Source organism: Rattus norvegicus, chromosome 10 (assembly GCF_036323735.1).
Source record: "Rattus norvegicus strain BN/NHsdMcwi chromosome 10, GRCr8, whole genome shotgun sequence".
Lineage (NCBI taxonomy): Eukaryota > Metazoa > Chordata > Mammalia > Rodentia > Muridae > Rattus > Rattus norvegicus.
The window spans coordinates 38,971,367-38,995,206 of record NC_086028.1 but is presented as its reverse complement, the minus strand read 5'-3'; the positions used below and the strand labels follow the sequence as shown (position 1 = coordinate 38,995,206).

Below are 23,840 nucleotides of genomic sequence, written 5' to 3'. Positions count from 1 at the left end.
TTGAAGGTCTTCAAAGGTATTAACTTGCGTTTGCTTGTAGATAATAAACAAAAAATAAATCATTTAATATGGAAGATGGAAAGAAAGATCGACGTGTCCGCGAATCAGGGAAATGATAACTCCATCTCTAAATTGATTCTGCAAGTATCCATTCCAATGAGAAGCGACAGGACATGGCTGAGAGGTTCACTGATTAGAAGTTGGAAAAAATCTTCATGTTACACTTCACTTTGTCCTGTCTGTGTGAATTAGAGAGGCCCTCAAATACCAAGAACATTATTAATTCACAATTAAATGTGCTCAAATATCTGCTAGTCATCTACTTGTCGACAGGATAGTCTAAGTGTATCCTATTTATTTGCTAACCTACTTCTTAAGATACACATCTTTTAAAGACCTCCGTAAATTGCTAATGGCTGACCTATTTCTTTTTTTTTTTAAAGATTTATTCATTTATTATATATGAGTACACTGTAGCTGTCTTCAGACACACCAGAAGAGGGCATCAGATCCCATTACAGATGGTTGTGAGCCACCATGTGGTTGCTGGGAATTGAACTCAGGACCTCTGGAAGAGCAGTCAGTGCTCTTAACCACTGAGCCATCTCTCCAGCCCAGCTGACCTATTTCTTAGAATTGCACGTTTCTGGAAATTAGGCCATAGTAAATCCATTTTTTTTCCCTAACTTGAAGTTTAGTACAAGCAACCCTGCTCAGGAGCCCTGAACTCCTAAAGTTTATAGAGGGTAACTTAAACTCTGGATGTAGTCAGGTCGTTGTTAGTGAGTTTAGAGTTGATCTTCGAGGCTGGACAGGTGGCTCAGCAGGTAAGAGCTCTCACTGCTCTTGTAGAGGACACAGGTTTTGTTCCCAGCACTCACAACATCCTAGGGGATGGGCTCCATCTTCTGGACTCTGAGGGTAATACATACTCGTGTAGTGCTCTTAAATACATGCAGGCAAGATACCTGTAATCTTAGCCTATTAAGGCTAATCCTTAATAGCCTCCCCCCTCCCTTGAGACAAAGTCTCACTGTGCAGCCCTAGGTTGGCCTTGAGTCTATGATCCTCCTGTCTTAGCCTCCCTAGAGCTAGGAAGGCAAGTGTGGCCACATCATTGGTTGATGGTTTGTTTGTATTTTTGTTTGTTTGTTTGTTTGTTTCTTTCTTTCTTTCTTTGGGATAAGGTCTCAGAGTCTCAATTGGTCTGGAACTTGCTTTGTAGTTGGGACAGCCTTGAATTTCGGATCTTTCTGCATCTACTTTCCATGTGCTTGGATTATATAAACACACTGCCTCCCTGCTTCGTGTACACGGTGCTGGGTATCGAATCCAGGGCTCCATTCTAGGCAGCTACTCGCCAATTAGATCACACCCTCAGCCTCTGGCCATTTATTTTTGAAAAGGGAAAAGACCAAGACAAGCATGGACTGTGGATCAATTGGGACAGCTTCTGTGAAGGGCAGCCTGTGTCTGGAGTGCACCTTCCAATGGACAGGAACCCTGGCGTTTGTTCTGCTATGGTCAGCTGAGGCTGCTCCGTGTGCTGGGGAGGATGGCGTAGAGGAGTACGGACAGAATGACAGAGAAGATCAAGAGGTGACAACTTTGGCAATGACGCTGAAGACCTCTGGGATGCCACATGACTCTCCTGCATCTGAGGTTGCCATGGTTAGGGCAGATTATTAGAATAGAAACTACACAGGGTATGTGGAAACTCAAGAACTTTCTTTCTCATTAGTGCTCTAACCAAAGGCAATGGAGACTTTAAGGTTCCTAATCTCTCTCTCTCTCTCTCTCTCTCTCTCTCTCTCTCTCTCTCTCTCTCTCTCTCTTCCACTCCCTCCCTCCCTCCCTCCCTCCCTCTCACCCCCTCACCCCAGAGTAGGTTTTATCATTGTGTCCTGTGCAGGTCATGCAGCTTTGCACCAACAGATGGCGTGCAGGGCTTAGGAATTCACAAGGCTGTCACCAGGTGCAGCCCCAGCTGGTCCTTTAATTACCCCAGACTGCAGGGTCTGGAACCTCTCCGGGGTAGCCCCTGAACCACATGACCGAGTGTGATCCAGTCATGCAGATCCCCATTAAGGAAAGACCACAAAATAAGTTCTACCAGATCTGGAAATTGAAATAACCACAGTGGCAAAAAATGAACCTTCCACTCTGAAAGTACCACAAGCAGCCAGCATGCTTGGGAGTCAAGGTTTAGCTAAAACGTTTACTGACAAAGCAAAAGTTTGTTTCTCAGTAAAGTTGGTTAAATTTAAACATCTGCCTCAGGAGAAGAACAATCTTCAACGCTGAGGCTATGTTTAGATTCCTTCAGCTTGAAATGAAGAAATTAGAACCTTAGCTGGATATGGTAGGCAGCTCACACCTGTAATCCTAACTTCCAGAGGCTGTGACAGGAGAATTGCAGTAAGTTCAGGACCAGCCTGGGCTACATAATAAATAGCAGGCCAGCCTGCTCTGACCTGAAACCACTATAGCCTGAGACTCTGTCCAAAACCAAGCAACACAACAATAAAAAAGAAATCTTTGTACATAAACATTTTAATTCAGATTTAACATAAGAATTTTACATTTAAAACCAACTTTAAAATAGTTGTAGGCTATCGTCAAAACAGCGTATAAAATTTAAAACTTCATATAAGCCTTGCAGATAGATCCCTCATGCTATATTTTTTGGGAAATTTTGATGGAAAACATGTTTGTTTGCTTGTTTGTTTTTGAGACAGGGTCTCTCTACAGAGCCCTTGCTATCCTGGAACTATGTAGATCAGGCTGGCCTTAAATTCATAGAGCGCCACCTCCCTCGTGCTGGGATTAAAGGCATGTGCCACCAAACCCTTTGAAAAAGCAGTTCTTGAAAAAAATTGTTACATTTATTCACCCCCTCACCTCTCTGTGTGTAAACAAATGTGTGCGTAGAACACGCATGCATGTACGAATATGAACATACATGTGTGGAGTTCAGAGGTCAACTCATTATATGAGACTCAGGAACTGAACTCAGGTCATCTGGTGTGAAATAAGCCCCTTTACTTGCTGAGCCATCTCCCTGTCCCCAAAGGACAATTGTGAATGCTGATTTTATAAAAGACAGTTATCTCACAATCCAAAGGATAAAATTTTTATCAGCGTGTTACTATTTTCTGCTTGGAACCTTCTTCTCTCTGGCTTTTACTTAAGAGCATAGACGCTAACAGGAAGGTGGACTGAGCATGCTCAGTCCTGAGCCCGGCTACAGAGTGTCTCAGAGGAACTGAGCGTCCTTTGTTCGCAGGTGCTTTGTTTCTTCCTCTTTTGCAAAAGGCCACTGGGCTGATAGTGTCCTCCCAGCAAGTAAGCTTGCCTGCAGCTGCTAAGACAGCAGTGCCCGTAAAAATAAAAATAAGATAGGGTGCCTGGGAGCCCGCCCAGGCCCACGTGATCCACCAGTGACAGCAAGGCTTCTATTTCAGCCTGTGGTTATAAGGGCAACAAGCACGGCCTTACTTGTCCAGCGACCTATTTTAGCTCAGGAGCGGGAGATTGCAGTTGGGTCAAACAGCCCTTCAGGGGCTCTTTTTGTGTGTAGCTTTCTAGCTGGCCACATACCAGACAGGGAGAGAGCCTGGGACAGGGCCACGGTGCTTCTATGCAAAGGGTTATAACCGGTGTGAGAAAGGTCACGGTTACCTGTTCAAAAGAATGCAGTCCACTTTCTTTCCCCAACATCACCATGTCATCCAGAATGGCTTTCTTCAATTCCTGAATTGAACCATGTAAGTGAAACAATAACACAGAAAAAACAGGGGTGGGGGCGGGGTGAGGATAGAGGGACCAGTGACAGAGCGGACGCATGCTCTCTTGGTCCCTTCCCTGCTGAGGGTAACCTGGCGCCATGCCAATCGATACCTCTCTCCAGGAGAGAAAGGGGGGCAAATGGCCCAAGAGGTCACTGCGGGTGGGTTAGGGTGTGCTTTAAGTGGCCCTTTGGAAGGGCTGCCACCCCTATGCAAGGTCAGGGCTCAGGGACGGAGTGTAGGACCAGAGGTACCAGGCTATGTCTGCTGCTGAAACAGAACAGCAACCTTTCCTAGATGTATGATAAGACAATTCCTTGATGGTGGGAGTGGGAGATGCTTTAAGCGGAAAGAGCTGTGGTACTGTTTCTGTTCTATCGCTGCCTCTTAACCCAGTACACAAGAGCTCCACCCTCCCCTGGCAAGGGCACAGCCAGTGGGTCTGAGAGCCTGTCTTCACATCTGACTGTGCTGTGAACCAGCTGTGTGGTCTGGGACAAGTCATCTCCTCTTGGCTCCCTTCCAAGCCATGGAGCAGTGAAGTCGGATGAACTTCGTGTGATTGTTCCTGGTCCCAAGAACCCAATGGATTACTCCATTTCTAAAAGAGCAGGGATGTCTTCAACAACCACACGAGGACAAACCTCTGATTTAGGGTTCCTACAATGTGTAAAGTGATACCAGACACCTCTTATGAACTTAGATTTCACAGTTGTCAGCTCTTCTGTCCTCTTGCTATGTGACTTATAAAACACTCAGCAGCCTGTCAGGAGGCACCCGGGGATACGGGGGTACAGACCTTACTTTTGCAGAGTTCCTGGTAGTTCCCTTCGATTCCTTTCTTCTGAGCCCAGCAAGGCATGACTTCAGGGTCAGGCACAACAATGCCAACCAGAAAGGCCTACAAAGCCCACCAGAAAAGCACGGTCATGAGGTCATGACAAAAGCTTTCAGAGCTCTCATTTGTGGTCCAGCATTAAAAATAATCTCTTGGCATTCTCAGACTCCACCCTTTCCTAAAAATAAGTCTACAGTTATGAAACATTTATTCGGAGGTTATAAAACACTTCCACTAGTGTGCCATGTGGTCCTGCCTGATCATGCCTGACACGGGCCTGATCAGTGGTTAAGTATTTGGTTAGCTTGCCTGAGGCCTTGAGTTCAAGCTCCCATTTCAAAAGCCAAAAGTTAAACGCATGAGCGCGCGTACGCGCGCGCACACACACACACACACACACACACACAACTTCTAACATACCCCCAGATTTTCATGTCAACCTCAGATCTGCACATCTTGGAGGATGCTAATCTAACAACTTTATTGATCCAAATTCTGTAAAACATCTCCCAGAACTTCCAATGCATTCATGAAGAACCATTTTAATGTCTTTTTTTTTTTTTTGGTTATTTTCTTTAAAAGTGATTTAAGGCTCAGTTATATAAACAGATGCGCAGGATGGAGTCAGTAACTCTGATACCGTGGCTTATCTTTTTGGTCTTTCTGACCGTGACCTAAATGATATTGACAGCAAATGTCTTAATACTGAAAAGCAATATTATCATCAGTAACATTCCTTGCATTGCTATATTAATTTACCTACACAATTGATTTGCATATTAAAAACTGAAACAGCAGTGCTTAGAGGTTGGTGTATCTCAGTGTTCTCAGTGGTAGAGTACCTGCTTAGCGTGCAGTAAGGCCCTGCGTTCAACCCACAGCAACATACACACACACACATCACACCCCCCCACACACACAAACACATACACATGCACACACACCACACACACACCACACATATGCATATACACACCACACACATACACCACACACACCCATGCACACACACCACACACACACCACACACCACACACACACACCACACATATGCACACACACCACACACACACCACACATATGCACACACACCACACACATATACACACCACACACACCCATGCACGCACGCGCGCGCGCGCGCGCGCACACACACACACACACACACACACACACACAAAATCAGAAAAGCAAAATTACTGAATTTTTATTTAATATCTTATTTCAAGAAACCCCTCCTTGGAAGTTAGTGGGCATACATTAAAAGTTAGTGGAGGTATCTATTTCTATGCCTTCAAGGAACTCACTTGCCCTAACTGCAATTAACCAAATCCTAAGTAATTAAGATTTCTTCTGCGTTTTCGCTTTGAGACTGAGGCTGCCCTCAAACTCACGATCCTTTTGCCTCTGCATGCATCACCCATCCTGGTTTTAAGTGGTGCTGGGAGCAGAAAGCAGGACTTCCTGTCCGCCAGGCAAGTGATCTGCTCAGTGAACTAGATTCCCAAGCCCCAAAATTTCTCTTTTGAAAAGGAATTTTTCCTCTTGATTAGAAATGTATGGGTGAATCCTAGTGCTTGACTAGAAATCAAAATGCAATCTGGACGTTCTGGCAGGCCAGTCTGCGCGGGAGCGCTGGAGCAGTGGTGCTCACCTTTAAGCTGTCCCCATGGACGTAGATTTGCGCCACAGGCTCACTTCGGATGTAGATGTTCTCAATCTTCTCGGGCGCAACGTATTCCCCCTGAGCAAGTTTAAATATGTGCTTTTTCCGATCGATGATTTTAAGCGTTCCCTCCTGTGGAGTGGCACAGACAGCTTCCTAAGACAGCGCTCCCATTTGCGAGCTGGAGCCGCCCCTCCTCCGTGCAGACTTACCCTGTATACCCCAGCACCCCAGAGCTGCTGCGCTCTGTGTCCACAGAGATGTTGCATGGGGTTTGATGGAGCCATCACCCACCACATGCCAGTTCTGCGCCCACCATTCCTTCTTCTGTATGGGCCCCACCGGGCCTTCCTACTTCCCCCGCTCCCCTCAACCCCCGCCACCCCGCCCTCTGAAGTAGGCATTCATCTGCCTCTACTCAGATCCATGTCTGACCCACCAGGGATCCTCTTGCCGAGGCCCATACTTCAGCTGCACCTCTTCTCACCAACATCCCCAGATCCACTCTCTTTGACCTCGCTATTTCCCCGACTACTGCCTCAACCCCGAAGTGCTCTTGCAGTCTCCTGGTTGAAAGTAGATTCCTCAGAGAGCCCGTGCTTCCACCCGGTCACTAGATCATCTTCCCAGCATCCACTGGCAGGGAGGGCAGGGAATGAGTGCTGGTGCCAGTGGTCTCTGGGACTCTATTCACCTCATTGACCCTGGGACCTTTTTGAGTTCCTGGGGTGATGAATTGATATATAACCCATGAATGTTGTTCTTTCCTTATTATCTCTGGGAACAGCGCACCAGAACTAGACATTTCCATGTGCTTAAGCTGATGGCTAGATCTCTTCATGGGCTCCCAGACCTCGCCATGCTCAAGTGACTCCTGTCAGGCCGTGAAAATCTGTCCACCTAGGATATAGCTCAGAGTCTTTGAGATCATTGTCCTCTAGTCTGCCCTAGCCTGGGGTCATCCCTGTCCGCCTCACCTCTCTCTCTCTCTCTCTCTCTCTCTCTCTCTCAGCTCCCATCAATCCTCACTAGTAGACTCCCTCATGCTCACCTCTTTTTCCTCCTCCCATGGAAACCAACCACATCCTGAGCAGACAGACTCCCTCCATCCTCACGCCATGTTTGGACCTCCTGGACCAGAGCATTCTCTCCAGGAAAGGAAAAGAAAACAGGGCCTGTTTTTTTTTCTCAACACTAGGGCTGAATCCCCATGCTTCCCCTACCTAACTTCTTTGGTCATCACAGCAACAGCTGGTTCTTGTCAGCTCTGCTCTCTAGTGAAGAGAATGAGGGTCCAGTTAACTGGTCCTCATTAGTCAGGAATTAGTTGACTCCTCCAACAGCCACAGGGGCTAGGAAGCAGAGGACTCAGGGTTGAGACCCAGGACTCTCTGGATCAGAGGCCTTCATCTATTACTATAAGACGGTAAGTTTTAAATGCACAGATGTTTCTTAAATATAAGCACTGAAGCCTTGCATATGGTCTTCTAGAAAACGGGTCAAAAAAAAAAATTAGGTCACAAACATTGCCTGTCTGCTCATTCAAGTCAGCTGACACCAAAACCGGAGTCGTATCCCAGGAGAAAAATTACAGATTGACCTCATTCATGGAGAGAGACAAAAGGACACAGGCACATGTATGCAAGAGAGACAGGGACACATCACAGCCATGACGAACTTAAGCCACGAATGCACAGTCAGCTGACGGGGGAGACATGGAAAGAATAAACACTCATTCCAAACACAAGAGCAGCTTCAGTGAAAGTTCAGCCCTGACTTAGAAGTGATGGTAACTTGATTCTGACTTCATGGCTGCTGGCCGCTGTTTGCATGTTTTGGGTCTGAGCGCCTCAGCTGCTTCTCTGGAGTTTATTTAATCACTTCCTGCCATGCCCTGGAAGGGCGGCTTCACTCAGGTTCAGTGCCTCAGATCTGAGTACTTACTGTTCTGAGACATATATAGGATTTCTTTATGAAGACATGTATAGTATTTTTTTTTATGAAAAAACAGTATAGGAGCTGGGCATTATGGTACGTGTCCGTAACGCCAACAGTAGGGAGGCTGAGTCAGGAGGATGGCAGCACATTTGAGTTCAACCAGGGCTATACACAGGGCTTAACAGAAAGACCTCTCAAGAACCCATCACCATCATCACCATTGTCACTACCACCACCATTATCATCATCATCACCACCACAAATACATAAAAGCAAAAAGTGGTGAAATCGATTGCAGGGCCTTGAGTCTCAATCATCCTTGGTTTCTGGGACAACCCTCCCTCCAAGGGTGTCCCTGCCCCATAGGCCTCTCCGGCTCCTCTCCTACACATCTGTGGGCCTTCTGTTGGAGCTGACTGTCTGCTGATCCTGGCCTGACTGTCTCTTCCAGTCTTTCTTATCCTCTTGGCCTAAGAGTGAGGTCCAGTGAGTACCTGTCCTTTGCTTCTTCCCTTAACCCTACTCACGCCAAAAATAAACATAAAACCAAAAAGCATGTGTCTTCCCAGAGCAGAGCTCCTGCCCCAGGGCATACACTGGAGACTTGTCCTTGTCTGCTACATGCATGAAAGTTTCTCAAAGGCCCAAAGTGCACAGGCCCAAGCACAGGCAAATTCACTCATCTGGCCCCAGAGCCAGGGAGGCCTTAGGATCACTCATGTACTGATAAACGCAACACCTCAGATTCTAACCAAACAGCAGCAACCTTCCAGACACACAGAGGGGGTGAGTGACACCAGGCAAGGGCTCAGGTGTTGGCAATAGCGTCCTGCCCTCCCCCAAAATGTTTGTGTGAGTGTCTGATACCTGCCAGGCACTGTGCTAAGCGCTTTGTAGCTATGACCTCATTCATTCCTTGTGACAGCATCCAAGGCAACATCCTTGTAGAGGCAAATAACCTTATTATCCTCATTTTTACAATAAGGAAATGTGGACAAGAAAGATGGTTTACTGAGTAAGGCTTGGGACTTTAATTTGATCCCCAAGACTCTCATGGTAGGAGGAGAGAATCAATGCGTGCAAGTTGTCCTCTGACCTCATGATCACCATGAGGGAGTACACACACACATATACACACACAGGTACACATACACACAGGTACACAGAAGAAAGAAAGAAAGAAAGAAAGAAAGAAAGAAAGAAAGAAAGAAAGAAAGAAAGGGAGAAAGAAAGAGAGAAACACAGAAAGACAGAAAGAAGGAAGGATGGACAGAAAGAAAGAAAGAAAGAAAGAAAGAAAGAAAGAAAGAAAGAAAAGAAAGAGAGAGAAAGAAAGAAAGAAGGAAAGAAAGACTTTTTTAAATGAGAGAATGGGGCAAATTTGTTTGGGCTAAAAAGCTGGGAGGTATAACCAAAGAATGCTATGAAGATTTAGTTTCTTATTCTATACCTTGTAGCCCAAAAGAGTGTAGCTTTGCTCAAGGTGCTAAAAATGACTTCCAGCAGAGTCAAAGGAACTGAAGTATCCCTTATCTATCAATGCCAAGAAACCAATCCCTTTTCCAGAAACCAATCTCTCAGTTGTGGGTCAATGCCCCTGCTGTGGTGGTTTGAATGAAAATGGCCCCTATAGAACTGGAAAATATCATCCTGAGTGAGGTAACCCAATCACAGAAAAACACACATGGTATGCACTCATTGATAAGTGGCTATTAGCCCAAATGCTTGAATTACCCTAGATGCACAGAACACATGAAACTCAAGACGGATGATCAAAATGCGAATGCTTCACTCCTTTAAAAGGGGAACAAGAATACCCTTGGCAGAGAATAGGGAGGCAAAGTTTAAAACAGAGGCAGAAGGAACACCCATTCAGAGCCTGCCCCACATGTGGCCCATACATATACAGCCACCCAATTAGATAAGATGGATGAAGCAAAGAAGTGCAGGCCGACAGGAACAGGATGTAGATCGCTCCTGAGAGACACAGCCAGAATACAGCAAATACATAGGAGAATGCCAGCAGCAAACCACTGAACTGAGAATAGGACCCCCGTTGAAGGAATCAGAGAAAGGACTGGAAGAGCTTGAAGGGGCTCGAGACCGCATATGAAAAACAATGAAAACCTACCAGAGCTTCCAGGGACTAAGCCATCACCCAAAGACTATACATGGACTGACCCTGGACTCTGACCTCATAGGTAGCAATGAATATCCTAGTAAGAGCACCAGTGGAAGGGGAAGCCCTGGGTCCTGCTAAGACTGAACCCCCAGTGAACGGGATTGTTGGAGGGAGGGCGGTAATGGGGGGAGGATGGGGAGGGGAACACCCATATAGAAGGGGAGGGGGAAGGGTAAGGGGGATGTTGGCCCGGAAACCGGGAAAGGGAATAACAATTGAAATGTAAATAAGAAATACTCAAGTTAATAAAGAAATAACGGGAAAAAGAAAAGAAAAGAAAATGGCCCCTATAGGCTCAAGGGAATGGCATTATTGGGAGGTATGGTCTTTTTGGGGTAGATGTGGCCTTGCTGGGAGAAGTGTGTCACAGGAGGTAGGCAAAGCCTCAGGTTTCAGAAGCCAAGCCAGCTCCACTGGCTGTCTTTCTTCCTGCTGTCTCCTTATCTGGATGTAGAGCTTTCAGCTACCTTACCAGCACCGTGTCTGCCTCCATGCTGCTATGCTTCCCACCGTGATGGGAATCAACCTCGGAACCGTAGCCATCTCCAATTAAATGTTTTCCTTTATAAGAGTTTTTGTGGTCATAGTGTCTCTTCACAGAAATAAAACCCTAACTACACACTGACTTTCTCAGATCTTCCCAAGAAATGCATCTTCTTCTACTTAGCCACCGGTCTCCACACACCAACCTTTCCTGGATTCCATGAGGGATAGGACGTTGTTTTAAGGAAGGCCCAAGTCCCGCCCTCCACACAGCCCATTGTCACTTTCATTGGGAGCAGGAAACTTGGGACAAGGTTGGGGCACATTCGGACAGGTGTCCCCTCAGCGAGCTGGTTTCGCACACCCACTCATCACTGACATGACATGTGGAACACCAGCCTTCAAACCTACATACCGGCAGCCATTTTCCAATGTCTCCCGTGTGAAGCCAGCCGTCACTGTCCAGGGCCTCCTTTGTCCTGTCCTCGTCTTTTAAGTAGCCTTTGAACACATTTGGTCCTTTCACACAGATCTGTGGGGGCAAATGCATGGCTTTGCTCAGTCAGGGTTTAAGAGATCCAACACTGACAGGCCGTCAGCAGGCACAAGAGAAAATGTGCTCTCCATCTGCTGGAAGGCCATTGTGGAGCTTGTGACAGGACCAGAGGGTGTGAAGCACCTCTCTGCTGTCTCTGCCCTTTACCTGGTCCCTTTGCCTTCTCTGGAGCAGTGTCTTCTTCCCTGTGCTGGCCATCCTTTCTCCACTTGCCACTTCTCCCTCGTTTGCCATGAGTCCCTGACCATAGGCTCATGCTGTTTTGGGATACTCACCGAAGACACTGGTGACTGGATGTCCCTGCTAGTGGCGCTCAGGCCCTCTGCTTCACTGCTTGGCAGGAAGCCTGATTCTCCACTCACTCCCTAGGGCTGAGCAAGAATGGCTCTGCTTGGCCCACTTCATTTGGCCTATTTGATGTATGGCCGTGTTTCCGAAGAGACAAGATATACTGCGGCAACCTATGCCACAACGGGGTGCATTGTGAGGGAGGGGTACTTCTTTTAAAGTCCAGAAATGAAGAGTTCTTGATTTAGGATCACTCGGTCTCAGTGGCGTTGGTTGTATCAAGTACATGGATGACTTAAAATGACTTTGCATGCAGGTAAGGGGGAAAAATGGCTCTATGCCTATGGCTTTTTGCTTCTGCTTGGCTACACGTGACATCCACAGAAGCTAAAGGTGACACCTGAGCCTCACCTCTCCTTCTCCTTTGCTGGTCCAGTAGTTGAGTTCCTCTGCGTCGACCAGCTTGATGTGGTTGCAGGGCAGAGGGGCTCCCACGTGCCCTAGGGCAGCAGAACAAGGTGATTCATCAGTGGTTCAGCGCTGATGATGTGTGATATCCCTGGGGGGATGCCTAAGCACCCCAGCAGGGTGGAGCATGCCTATAACCCCAGAACTTGAGAGGTAGGTGGAAACGTATCAGGAGCGCAAGGTCATCCTAGGCTGCATAGTAAGTGGTTCAAGGCTAGCCTGGGTCACAAGAGGCCTTACCTCTAACAAAACAAAACAGAACCAAAACAAAAATGGAAACAAACTCCCAAGTGGGTTAAAGCAGGGAGCTGTGGGACCAGAGTAACACACTGTTATGTAGGTGCTGTTGACAGGGACAAATCGAGGATAAAACAACACTCTGAGAAAAGCAGAGGGTGAGCTCCACTTCACACACACACACACACACACACACACACACACACACACACACACACATAAATGATTGTTTTTGAGACAGGGTTCTCTGTGTAGCCCAGGTTGTCTTGAAATTCTCTATAGCACCCAGGCTGACCCCAGACTTGTGGTTCTGTATGTCAACTTCACCAGTCTTGTAATTATAGGAGGGCGCCACCATGTGAAGTTTACATTGGTTAATTTATCTACATTTATTAGTGTAGCCTCTCTCTCTCTCTCTCTCTCTCTCTCTCTCTCTCTCTCTCTCTCTCTCTCTGTAGGTACACATGCCACAGCACATGTGTGGAGGTCAGAGGATGGCTTGGAGGAGTCAGTTCTCTCTGTCTTTGCATCATGTGGATTCCGGGGATTGCCAGGCTTGGTGGCACAAGCTTTTACGTCTGAACCACTCACTGATCCTTATGTTTGGTTCTTACAGAGTGGGACTAGCATATTAACCTAGCACAAACCTACATGGAGGCCCTGAGTAAGGCGGGAGTCTCATTCCACCATGCACATGGTTAGGAGGTTTTACAGTGGCGCCCACATCGAAACATCTTTCCCAGGTAGGCATGGTGGTGCACACCTGTAATAGCATCATCCAGGAGATGAGCGCGGGAGATCAGGAGACCGAGGCCAGCGTGTGCTACAGGCAGATCATAAACTACAACCGCTATTTCTTTTCCCTTAGTCAGGCTCCTGATTGGTGCGTACAGAGACAACCTAGAGTGCTTGCTACACTGCAGATTTGGACTGAGGCCTGGGATGAGGCATCAGGCTCTGTATTTCTCACAGGCACCTAGGCGATATTGATGCTATTGTACTTAATGTCGTGCTTAGATAAAGGGACATAAAACCAGGATGCAGTTGCTCATCCCTGGGAAAAAAAAATCAAATCCCAAAATCTGATGATCTTATGCACTCCAGCCACAAGATCCTATCTAAGTCATTCACTGGCCCTTGTGGTCTTCACCTCATGCTGGGAAGGAAATGAAATGCTAGGCAGGTGCTGGCCAAGGTCCTGATCAGATGTGCCACGGGCACGAAAAAGAAGGCTGTGGCACTTGGGTTTCTCTTTTAGGAGACATATTGCCAAACCTGTGGTGATATTATACGAAGAGACATAAGTTTCCTCTCACCCAGCCTCCTAGGGCTTCCAGTAAGGGTGAATTAAAAATTCAACACTTTTAAATGGGAACACGACAAGGATGGCATCCGAGGTAAGTGGGATGAGAGTGGGCTCAGTGGGGAAAGGAGCTTGCCCCCAAGCCCTGTGCCCCAGGTTTGATCCCCAGAAGCTACACAGTGGAGAGAACAGACTCCTGTAGTCTTTCTCCTGATAGTCACATGTGCACTGTGAGATGCATGTGTTCTCTCTCTCCCACACAAATAAATAAATGTAATGTTTTAAAAGAATGAAAGTATCCAAAAGGAATGATATTCATGGAATGGTGGCTTGGTACAGTGGACACAACAAGGATAAAACACGCACACACACACGCGCACACACACATACACACACACACACACACACACACACACACACACACACACACACACACGGAGCTAGGTGCGGGAGAAATGGCTCGTCCTCCTGCTCTTACAGAGAACTGCGTTTCTAGCATCTACATTAGGCAGCTCCAAACCAGCTGAAACCTTGGCTCCAGGGGATCTGGTGGCCTCTTCTGGCCCCCATGGACATTTGGACTCACATGCACACCCCACCTATGTATAATTAAAATTAAATATTTGAATAATTTTTTAAAAAAACGAGTGAGCATGACTTCAAATGAGAGTCCCTGAAGAATATCTGTCAGTAGGAGAATGAGCAAAAAGTTTGTATGGGGAGCAAGCAAGCTTCACCCAGTTTCAGTGAAATGAGACAGGGTTCATGAGAAAAAAATCACTCCTTATCTGGCTCCGTCCCATGCAGTTTCCATTTCGAGTCTACCTATCATGTTTCAAGACCCTGTGATGCTATTGCATTAACTAACTTTTTTTTTTTTTCTGCATGCACATCATTCCAGATTTTCGGGTTTGTGTTTGAGCAAACGTAAGCACAGTGGTCCCAGGGGAAAGTGTGCTGAAGAATTCTCTTGCTGAGTGCTTTCCAAGTTCGGTCAGTGCCTAGTCTGAGTCTGGTGATGGGTGACCCAAAAGCTAACCACTACAGACCTACTTCTGTCTGCCTAGGAGGAGGAATCTCCTCACAATGAGAGCGTGTATGGGCCTCCTCTTTCCTGAGGTTGCCACTGCCTTCCAGATACACCGTGAGAGACTCTCCCTCAAGACATAGTCCTCAGAGGAGCTGGAGACATGGCTCGGCAGTTAACCACTTGCTCTCCTTCCAAGAGGACTGGGGTTTGATTCCTAGCACCCACGTATTGGCTCACAACCATCCAGCACTCTAGTTCCAGGGGTTCCAGCACTCTTTACTGACTCCAACAGACACCACCCACACACATTGTGCACATATATATGTACCTGCAGACAAAACACTCATACATTTTTTTAAAAGTTGCCTGTTATGAGTCACGTTCAACTCATAGCCTGCTTCTTTTATTGTATTTAAAAGAAAAACAAAACAAAACAACAACAACAACAAAAAACAGAAAATGAAAACCAGCTCTGAAACAGCTGTAAGCAGAGCGGCGTGGTTGTGTAGAATCTATGAGCTCAGTGTGCAGGTGTTAGAAGCATTTCCCATGTGGAGTTCTAGCCTGCGACCCACACTTTGCACAAATTCTATTTATATAACAAAAATAAAAACAAAGCAAACAAACAAAAAGCAGGAGGGCAAAGACGCTTGCTGCTGAGTTTGAAGAATCTCCACTTCTCCCAGAAATCCAGAGGATGAAAGGGGAAAACAAACTCCTGGACCTTGTTCTCTGACTTCCATGGCGTGCCAGGGTGCATGTGTGCATGTGCACACATATAAACAAAGTAAGAAAATAAGTGCGGTTTTAAATTACAAGTAAAAATGTTTAAGTAGGGGGAAGATGTAAAGGTGTGAAACTCTGCGACAAAGAAAACATTACATCCGCAGTCTCACAATACAGATGCTCTCCTGACACCACCTCGTTACCACACCTCCTGCCTCTGCCCTCCCTCCCCCACAAGCTCTCCTACCTGATGTCCAGTCCCCTGGCGTTGTGAAGGTACACCCAGCTGTGCATTCAGTTTGCCCATAACCTTCATAGACCTTCAAGCGAAACAGAAACCGTGATGTGGGCCACACTGTCTCAGAAATGTCTGGTGGCCTTTCTTGGCCAGCCTGCCTCCCACTGACCATCTGTGCCTTCCTGCTGAGGATGCCGGGGACGGGGACGCATGGTTCCCTGAGTAGCTGACACTGGTGCAACTGAACCCAGCAGGGTTGTGCTGCTACTTTTAACCATGAGCACTTAGGTTGTGTGGCTTGGAATAAGGGTTTCTGGCCAGTTTTCAACCATAGGCTCTATGTTCACTATACTCAAGATAAATATTCTAAGTCCACTATGAATCTGATTTTTATCTTTGACTTTCCTCTCCAGGCCCTGCAGTTCAAGGCATCTAAAGCATAATTACTTAAGCACTGTACATAAGAGACGGACATGTTTGGCTTCCCTTGAAGCCTTGCTACAGCCATGACACAATACCCTACTTCTGTAGGAACTTGACAGATTTTAACTGAATGGATAAGTCAAGAGATGACTTTGTTTGTTTTGTTTCTTAGAGATGACCAAACAAACAACACCACACAGATAGGCTCTCTTTTATCCTGATGCTCTTGCTTCGAGATGGGAGACTCTTGGAAGGCGGTAGAGAACAGAGAGGCGGGGCAGTGTGACACAGAGTCTCCAGCACATGGAGGATACATTTACATTTTCTACGTTTAAAAACATATTAATTTGATATTAATTGATGTGTAATGTATATGGCTGAGTATATTTATGTATGTGCACCACGTATGTACCGTGACAGTGGAGGTCAGAAGAAGGCACTGGATCCCCGGGAACTGGATTTGTGACCCACTATGTGGTTGCTGGAAACCAAACTCAGGTCCTCTGGAAGACCAGTGAGTATTAACCATTGAGGCATCTCGCCAGTATATATACATATAATATACATATACATACACACATATATGTATATATATGTATGTATGTATGTATATATATATATATATATATATATATATATATATATATATATATCTGATTCCCTTTCCTTTTGCTAAAACTTTCAAGGTTCCAGGTAAAGGACTCTTGTACCATGGATACTCCTGGGGGTTCTCAAAAGGTGGCAAAGCCATTCTAACTCTCTGTGGCTGTGTGCTTCTATCACCCACAGGATGACAGGTTTAGCCCTCCGGCATCTTCCTCTCTACAGCTGTGCTGTCTAGCACACATCCCACCACTCCCAAGGGAGGTCCTGTATGATGATACCTGGCACCCCAGAGCTGCTCGTAGGAATCCCAGGACTGTTGGTGATGCGGGGGCTGCTCCGGTAACAATCATTCTCACGTGCCCTCCAAGACTGGCCTGTGGGAAGATAGAAGCTGTCGATGATGGTGACACACGACACAGTCCTCATTCAAGGTCTGCTTTCAACAGCTGGACCCCGGATGCTGGGGCTCGGGTTGGGGATTGGTACATGCTAAGGAAGCCCCTTCTCTTTTGTAATAGATGTGACTATTGTTAGTTGACAACTTAACCGACAGTTTGTCCAATTCTGTGACCAACTCTGTGCTGTTATGCCATGAGGCATTTTTTAAATTACCATGCTTCTCCCTCCTTAAATGATTCAGCTGCTTCTTCCTCCTCTCATTATTCACTGGCCTCCAAAACAATTACTTAAGACAATTTTCTCCAGCTCCAGCTTCCATTTTAATGGCATCAGCTTTTTCTCGTGTAGGAATCAATACCATGCTTTATTTACTATGTTCGGCTGGGGACGAAGGATATTTGAAACACTTTGTTTCTGTATGTTGAGCCAAGTTTAAATATTAATTTTCTTGGCTAAAAACAGAATAGCAGGAAGAAGGCTGAGTGGATACCACTAATGAACCAGATTCCTAGGGTGGTGCAGGACCTGGGACTGCGGTGGCGATGTGGCAAGGAACTGGCTCTGGCCTGATTCAGGAGAAGTTGGTGGGATTGGACACAAGAAAAGGGAAAGAGGATTCCTGTTTATCTGGAGAAAAGTAAGTCCTGTTAAACGCCCACCATCACCAGTTTTCTGGGAATGGCAGGAGGAAGCCCAGGCCTCTGGGCCCCAGGAACACTCAGCAGGGTGGAGGCCAAAGGACCTACTTTCTATGGGTCTTTTAAATACATATGTACGCATGCATGCATGTATGTATGTATGTATATGTGTGTGTGTATATGTATGTATTTGTGTGTATATATATGTGTGCATTTGTATGCATATATCTGCATGTATGTATATGTGTATAAAATCTTTAATTAATTCTTTGAGAATCTCATACTGCATTCATTCCCCCACTCCTCCTGTTAACTCCACCAGGACCCATCCCTGTCTCTCTCACCTCTCTTCCAACTTCCTGGTTTTTTGCTCTTGTTTTTTGTTTGCTTGTTTAACATCCTATGGAGTCCAACTTGTTCGGCCCATCTATGCGTGGGCGTGAGACCATCCAATGGAGCATGGCCAACCTAAGGGTCCTTATTGGTAAGGTTGCTTTTTACCAGATACAACCCATCTCCAAAAATTAAGAAAAAAGATCATTGCTCTAAAATTCCAGCAGCAGCACAAGAGTTGTCGTTGTCGTTGTTGTTGTTGTTGTTATTATTATTATTATTATTACAGGTCACTGGGCCATCTCCATTTCTCCTATGAAATCACCCGCTGGGCACGGTGTCACTCTAGACTCACAGACTCATTTCTTTACCTGAATCTTATTAAAGAAGAGTTCATCCCAGATACTATTGTTTCTGATGATTCCGCTCCGGACCTCAGCCTGCTTGCGCTTTGCTGCAAACTCCAGGAGCCAGCGCTTCAGTGAGGTGTCTGCCTGGTGGAAGATCTGAGGAGCACAAGCAGGAGACAGCAGTGAAGCGGGGCCCGGTTATCTTCTAGATGCTCCCTCCAGGAAGAGGGTCCATCTGGCCAGCAGAGGACACGTATTCCCACACATCCCCATGTATTCCTGTGTACACTCGTGAGAGAGAGGCCCTGGGTTTGTAGCATGAAGCTGAAGGTTAAGGCTATCACGGGACAGGTGCATTTTGGAGATAGGAAGGAGATGGGGTAGAAAGGAGGAAGGGGGGCTGGAGAGATGGCTCATTGGTTAATAGAATCGACTGTTCTTCCAGAAGTCCTGAGTTCAATTCCCAGCAACCCAACCATCTGTAATGGGATCCAATTCCCTCTTCTGTCCTGCAGGCATACATGTAGGCAGAAAGCTATAAAATGTATACATAATAAATAAATAAACATTTAAAGAAAAAGAAAGGAGGAAGGGAAGGGGGAAAGAAGGGAAGGGAGGGTAGAGGAAGATCAGGGAGGGGAAAGGAGGGGAGGCAAAGAGAGGAAGGGAGGTCAGGTCTTTTTACCCAGAGTTTGAAAGCTGGAAGGAAACAGGAGAAAGAAGCACAGGGAAGAGTTGGGGAACACAGGAAGGAGGCAAGTTTTCAGACCTGGGTTGGAGGGAAGGAAAACCACCCTCCTGGAACCCCAGAGTCTGTCCACACCATAAAATGAGAACCTTCCAGTCCGTGGGACCCACCTTGTCATACATCCGATTCAGCAGCCGTGGGACCACAGGGAAGATGGTGGGGCGGAGAGCTTTCATGTCGTCTGAGAGGAGGCGGATGTCTCCCTGGAAGAAGCCCACACGCCCTCCATGGCAGTAGACAACAGACTGGGGGGAAGGATAAGAAGGATCACTTAGGGTGGGCACTCCTGGCTGCAGGCCAGAGCTATCCAAAAAGTTTTGCCCTCCATGGAGAACACCCAGGCCCCTAACCCAGCTCTGGCTGCTGCCATAAGACACTGAGTGGCAGGTAAGTGACCCGCCCACCAACCCACAACCTTTGTATCAAGGCCAAGTGGAATGATGCCGGAGTGGCCATTCTTGTTGGTGCCCGCCCCTTCACACCCGCTCTCAACCCTAGACATGTGCCACCCCATCCCACCCTGGAAACTCGGGTCTGAAATGTTCTACTATCTGCACTCCATAAATGGGGCTATTCCAGGCCCCTAGAGAGGCTTTGGATTTCCCAGAGACATCTCTGCAACTGTGGAATGAAGTGCTATTTTCCTTGGATACTAGAGCTGGTGGGAAACCAGGGGCTCCTGGCTGGGTCCTATGGGGCCAGAAGCACACGAGGAGCCTTATTGTGTGCTCTGTTCTTTAATGCCCAGGGCAGCTCTTTAAGCAAGACAGTGTTTCAGCCATGACCCGTTTGTGGGAGAAGAACGCAAGGTTCAGAGAGGTGAAGTGGTTTGCCCAGCTGCATAAAAATAGTTGACGATAATGGCTGGCATTCGAATCTAGGCCCAACGACACCAGCTCACCCCACCAGATGGAGTAGAAATTTACTTGAAAGATATATTTTTATTTTTTTTAAGATTTTATTTATTTTATATAAGTGAGTACCCTGTCACTCTCTTCAGACACACCAGAAGAGGGAATCAGATTGTGTTGCAGATGGTTGTGAGCCACCATGTGGTTGCTGGGAATTGAACTCAGGACCTCTGGAAAAGCAGTCAGTGCTCTTAACCGCTGAGCCATCTCTCCAGCCCCAAAAGATATATTTTTTTCACTGGCTGAATCTTTCAATGACACGTGCACGGGAAATTCTTTGACTCCACCATCCTATACGGATTCCCTGCTTTGCCCTCTCTCTACTCTTACACGAGCCATCTGAGGACCAACACATAGTCCGGGCTTACAGCCTAGGAGCCATGACAGTTTGATGCCACAATTTTACTGCTTCATTCTGGCCTTTAGAAGTTTGTAAGCTATGGAACAGAAGCACGTTGGCCATCAAAGAGCAGTGCCCACATATAGCTGGGGGTGGCAAAGCACTTCTGTGGTCTGTCATGCTCTTGGAACCGATGCCACCAACCAGGCCCTCTCCCAGCTGAGGTGTGTCTGTGAGAAAGTTGAGGTGGGTCTGGGTGTCTCCTGAAGCATCTCTCCTAGGGAGGACAGGTGGGGTGACCAAGGGTCCTCAGATATCTCTGGCCCCTTGTGCTACCTTCTAAGAAAGGAGTCAGTCCTGCTTCACTCAACCAGTGACCGGTGAGACCCTGCCGTAAGTGTAGGTTCTGGGCACAGAGGGTGCCTCCCTGATGCCAGGGCCTTACCTGCACCATTCGCTCAAACATGTGTGCTAAAGGCAAATAGGAAAAGTGTACATCCGCACAAGTGGGGGCCCACTGACTCTGCAAGAGAACACAAGGAGCCCAGGCAGGTCCCAGTCAGCCAGGTAGGAGGCTTACCTGGATCACTCTCTCAAACATGTGAGCCAGAGGCAGGAAGGAGATGAGCACATCGTCCTGTCTCGGAAAGATCACTTTCTGCAGGTGACGGGCATGGGAGACAGAAAGGAAAGAAACACTGACAGGAAGACAACGAGAGAGTCATAAAACAATAAAGAGAAAAAAATGGTCCTGGGGGGGAGGGGTGGGCGGGGGAGTGGGGGAGGGGGAGGATGAGGACAGAGAGAGGTAAGAGGGGAAAAATGATGAGAGAGAGGAGGAGGTGGGGAGGAGAGGTGGAGGAGGGAGGGGAAGGGAGAGAGAGAGAGAGAGAGAGAGAGAGAGAGAGAGAGAGAGAGAGAGAGAGAGAGAGAGGCAGCATAGGAAGCGAAGTGTTAGGTCGCAGCGCCAGTGGGTGTGGGTTATCTGCAGAAGCAAAGAGGCACATGTAGCACACATAAACCAGCAGAGCCAGGCTCCGCAGGGAAGTCTCCTCTCAGGACGGCCTGCACCTCACTTGTAGTCTCTGTCTGTTGGTGTTGGCGCCAGCCTGGCTCTCTCCCCTCCTGCCCTTCCAGTAACATCTGCCGCCCCGGCTACCTGAGCGGAGTCACACAGTCTCGGCTTGATGGTACATTCTGGGCCTCGTGGAGAAAGTGGCTCAGAGAGTTCTACCAATCACCGTTTGTGCCAGCTTTGTGAGTTGGGGGAAGGGGGCGGTGTTGGGGGGGGGTGGCGGGGAGGAGAGACCAAGCCACAAACAGGTGGCCAGACACCAAGCCACAGCTGGGAGAATACACAAGCTGGGCACTATCCCACAGCCGTCTCCCAGATGGGACTGGTCCCAGAGTCAGACTGTTCTGGCCAGCGAAGGGTGGGGACGTCTTTAGAGGGACCTAACTGCCCTCTGTCTTGTCATACAAGTCTTCGCTCTCCTTTTGCCTTTGGGCCAGCTCGGACAGTCTTTGGGATCTTGGGTCGTGACTCGGAACCCGATCTCATCCAGCAACCATGTCTCAGTTTCCCACCAAAGCATCTCAGCATTTGGAGTGGAATGCCCTGCGGCACCGTGTAGCACACACTCAGACAGTTTCCACAGCGGAGGAAACTTCCTCTCTCCTGAAGGAAGCACATATTCACCCCGCTTGGGATGGGTCCTCCTTCCTTAGCTGTTTATAAACACTAACTTGCTTTGGTCAGAGCGAGCTTTTCAGACTTTGCAGTTACCTTTAAGGGCAGCCTTACAATTAGCAGCTGCCGGTGTTTCTCAGACTCTAGTAGTCCTTGAACACAAAATGGCCAAACTAAACCCAGCCTGCTTGACAAACGGGTTGTGGAGGCTTACTTCTGAGGTAAAGGAACAGAGCTCATGGGTCTTACTGTTTTGAAGTGAAAAATGAAATCAGGCTTGCGTGCTCCCCCCACCCGGGGCTCTTAGAGCTTTTCGATATCAAGTGAACGTTGGGGGATGGGTCATTTCTGCGCTAGCGCGGAAAGCTAGTCTGATGGCCCATGCTTGTGATCTCAGCATCTGGGAAACTGAGGCAGGGGCATCAGGTATTTGAGGCCAGCCTGAAATACATACTAAGACCCCAAACAAAACACAAAACAAAAACAAAACAAAACAGTTTTAGAGGTTAAACGTGGTTGTAAAAGTGAAGTTACCCTAGCAAAAACAAGAACTTCCTGCCTGCAAGCGCCTGCCCTAAAATAACAACAATAGAACACGACTCGAACCACATCCAGCCCGTGACCCTTGCACCACGTTCACCTCAGGAGGACTGTGAATATGGCCGGGACGTTGGAAGACTAGAGAGTCACACGGTAATATCGAAAGGTTGACACCCTTGTTACAAAGACTTGAGATGTGTCCTTGAGAAAGGTCCCCATAGGGAGTTTGCTTTATTCACCTCTGTGACTTTCAGAAAGCCCGAGAAATCGGCCACCACGTTCCCGTGGGTGAGCATCGCACCTTTGGGGTTCCCTGGAAACAGAAGGCAAGAAAGGGTTTCATTAGGAGCCTGGCAGTTACCCTTTGACCTCCACATAGGTACCACATATGTAGCATGGCACGCCGTGACACAAAATAAATAAACAGATGTTAAAAGATTTAACAACAAGTTTCAAACAGTTAATTGAAACTAGATGCGGTGGCTCGAAACTGTAGTCTCAGTTCTCTGAAGGCTGAGGCAGGAGAATTTTGAGTTCAAGGCCAGCCTGGACTATTGACTGAGACTGTTTTTAAAAGAGGGTGTTAATTTTATGTGCTATGTGAATTTTGCCTTTAACAAAAAAAAAAAAAAAAAAAAAAAGAGGAGGGAAAGAAGCACAGTTCATTAGGAGAATTTCTTTGGAGAGGGTTACCTGAGTCTCTGATCCTAATCTGAAACCTAAGCTCACACAGATGTTAATAGGATCCAGGGAACCCCAAGAGAAAAGAGAGGAGGCGGTGCCGTGCTCAGTGCTCACAAACAAGTAACAGACTGGAGAGGTGGGAGCACTCCACAGTGAGGATCGAGGAGAGGACACTGCCTTAGGAGGAATTTGTTCTCCAGGCTGGTCTGTGGGATAAACAGAGCCTCTCCGTAATAGTTAATTTAGACAGGATCTAGGATTACCTAGGAAACAACCCTCGGGGCTGCTCTGTGAGGCATTTTCAGGGAGATTCGGCTGAGGTGGGAAGAGCCACCCTGAGTAAAAGGCAGGGTTAACCCATGGGCTGAGAGGCCTGAGTGAGTAACACGGCGGGGGGGGGGGGGGGGGGGGGGACGACAGTGAGCGGAGCACCAGAT

General features: G+C 47.3%; 1 protein-coding gene and 1 long non-coding RNA gene across 8 annotated transcripts in view; one reads left to right on the top strand and one right to left on the bottom strand.

Annotated features, from left to right (window-relative positions):
* The window catches only part of Acsl6 (acyl-CoA synthetase long-chain family member 6), a 58,848-nt gene that overhangs the window by 4,309 nt on the left and 30,699 nt on the right, over positions 1–23,840 (bottom strand). For 2 of the 7 annotated variants that reach the window (XM_006246224.5, XM_006246221.5), the window contains exons 10-20: positions 22,959–23,032; positions 21,070–21,147; positions 19,349–19,483; positions 18,512–18,646; positions 17,049–17,144; positions 15,751–15,823; positions 12,151–12,239; positions 11,311–11,427; positions 6,281–6,424; positions 4,588–4,689; positions 3,682–3,753 (exon numbers count right to left, since the gene is read on the bottom strand). In XM_006246224.5, the coding sequence (XP_006246286.1) occupies positions 3,682–3,753; positions 4,588–4,689; positions 6,281–6,424; positions 11,311–11,427; positions 12,151–12,239; positions 15,751–15,823; positions 17,049–17,144; positions 18,512–18,646; positions 19,349–19,483; positions 21,070–21,147; positions 22,959–23,032 (1,115 nt within the window). Of the gene's footprint in view, positions 1–3,681; positions 3,754–4,587; positions 4,690–6,280; positions 6,425–11,310; positions 11,428–12,150; positions 12,240–15,750; positions 15,824–17,048; positions 17,145–18,511; positions 18,647–19,348; positions 19,484–20,934; positions 21,013–21,069; positions 21,148–21,195; positions 21,241–22,958; positions 23,033–23,840 lie in introns of those variants that run through there. The other 5 variants (XM_006246222.5, NM_130739.2, XM_063268324.1 and 2 more) reach the window with 4 other exon arrangements.
* LOC120095099 (uncharacterized) lies at positions 17,068–18,541 on the top strand. Its single transcript, XR_005490205.2, has 3 exons — positions 17,068–17,201; positions 17,632–17,806; positions 18,430–18,541. It is a non-coding gene; the product is annotated as an uncharacterized LOC120095099 (long non-coding RNA).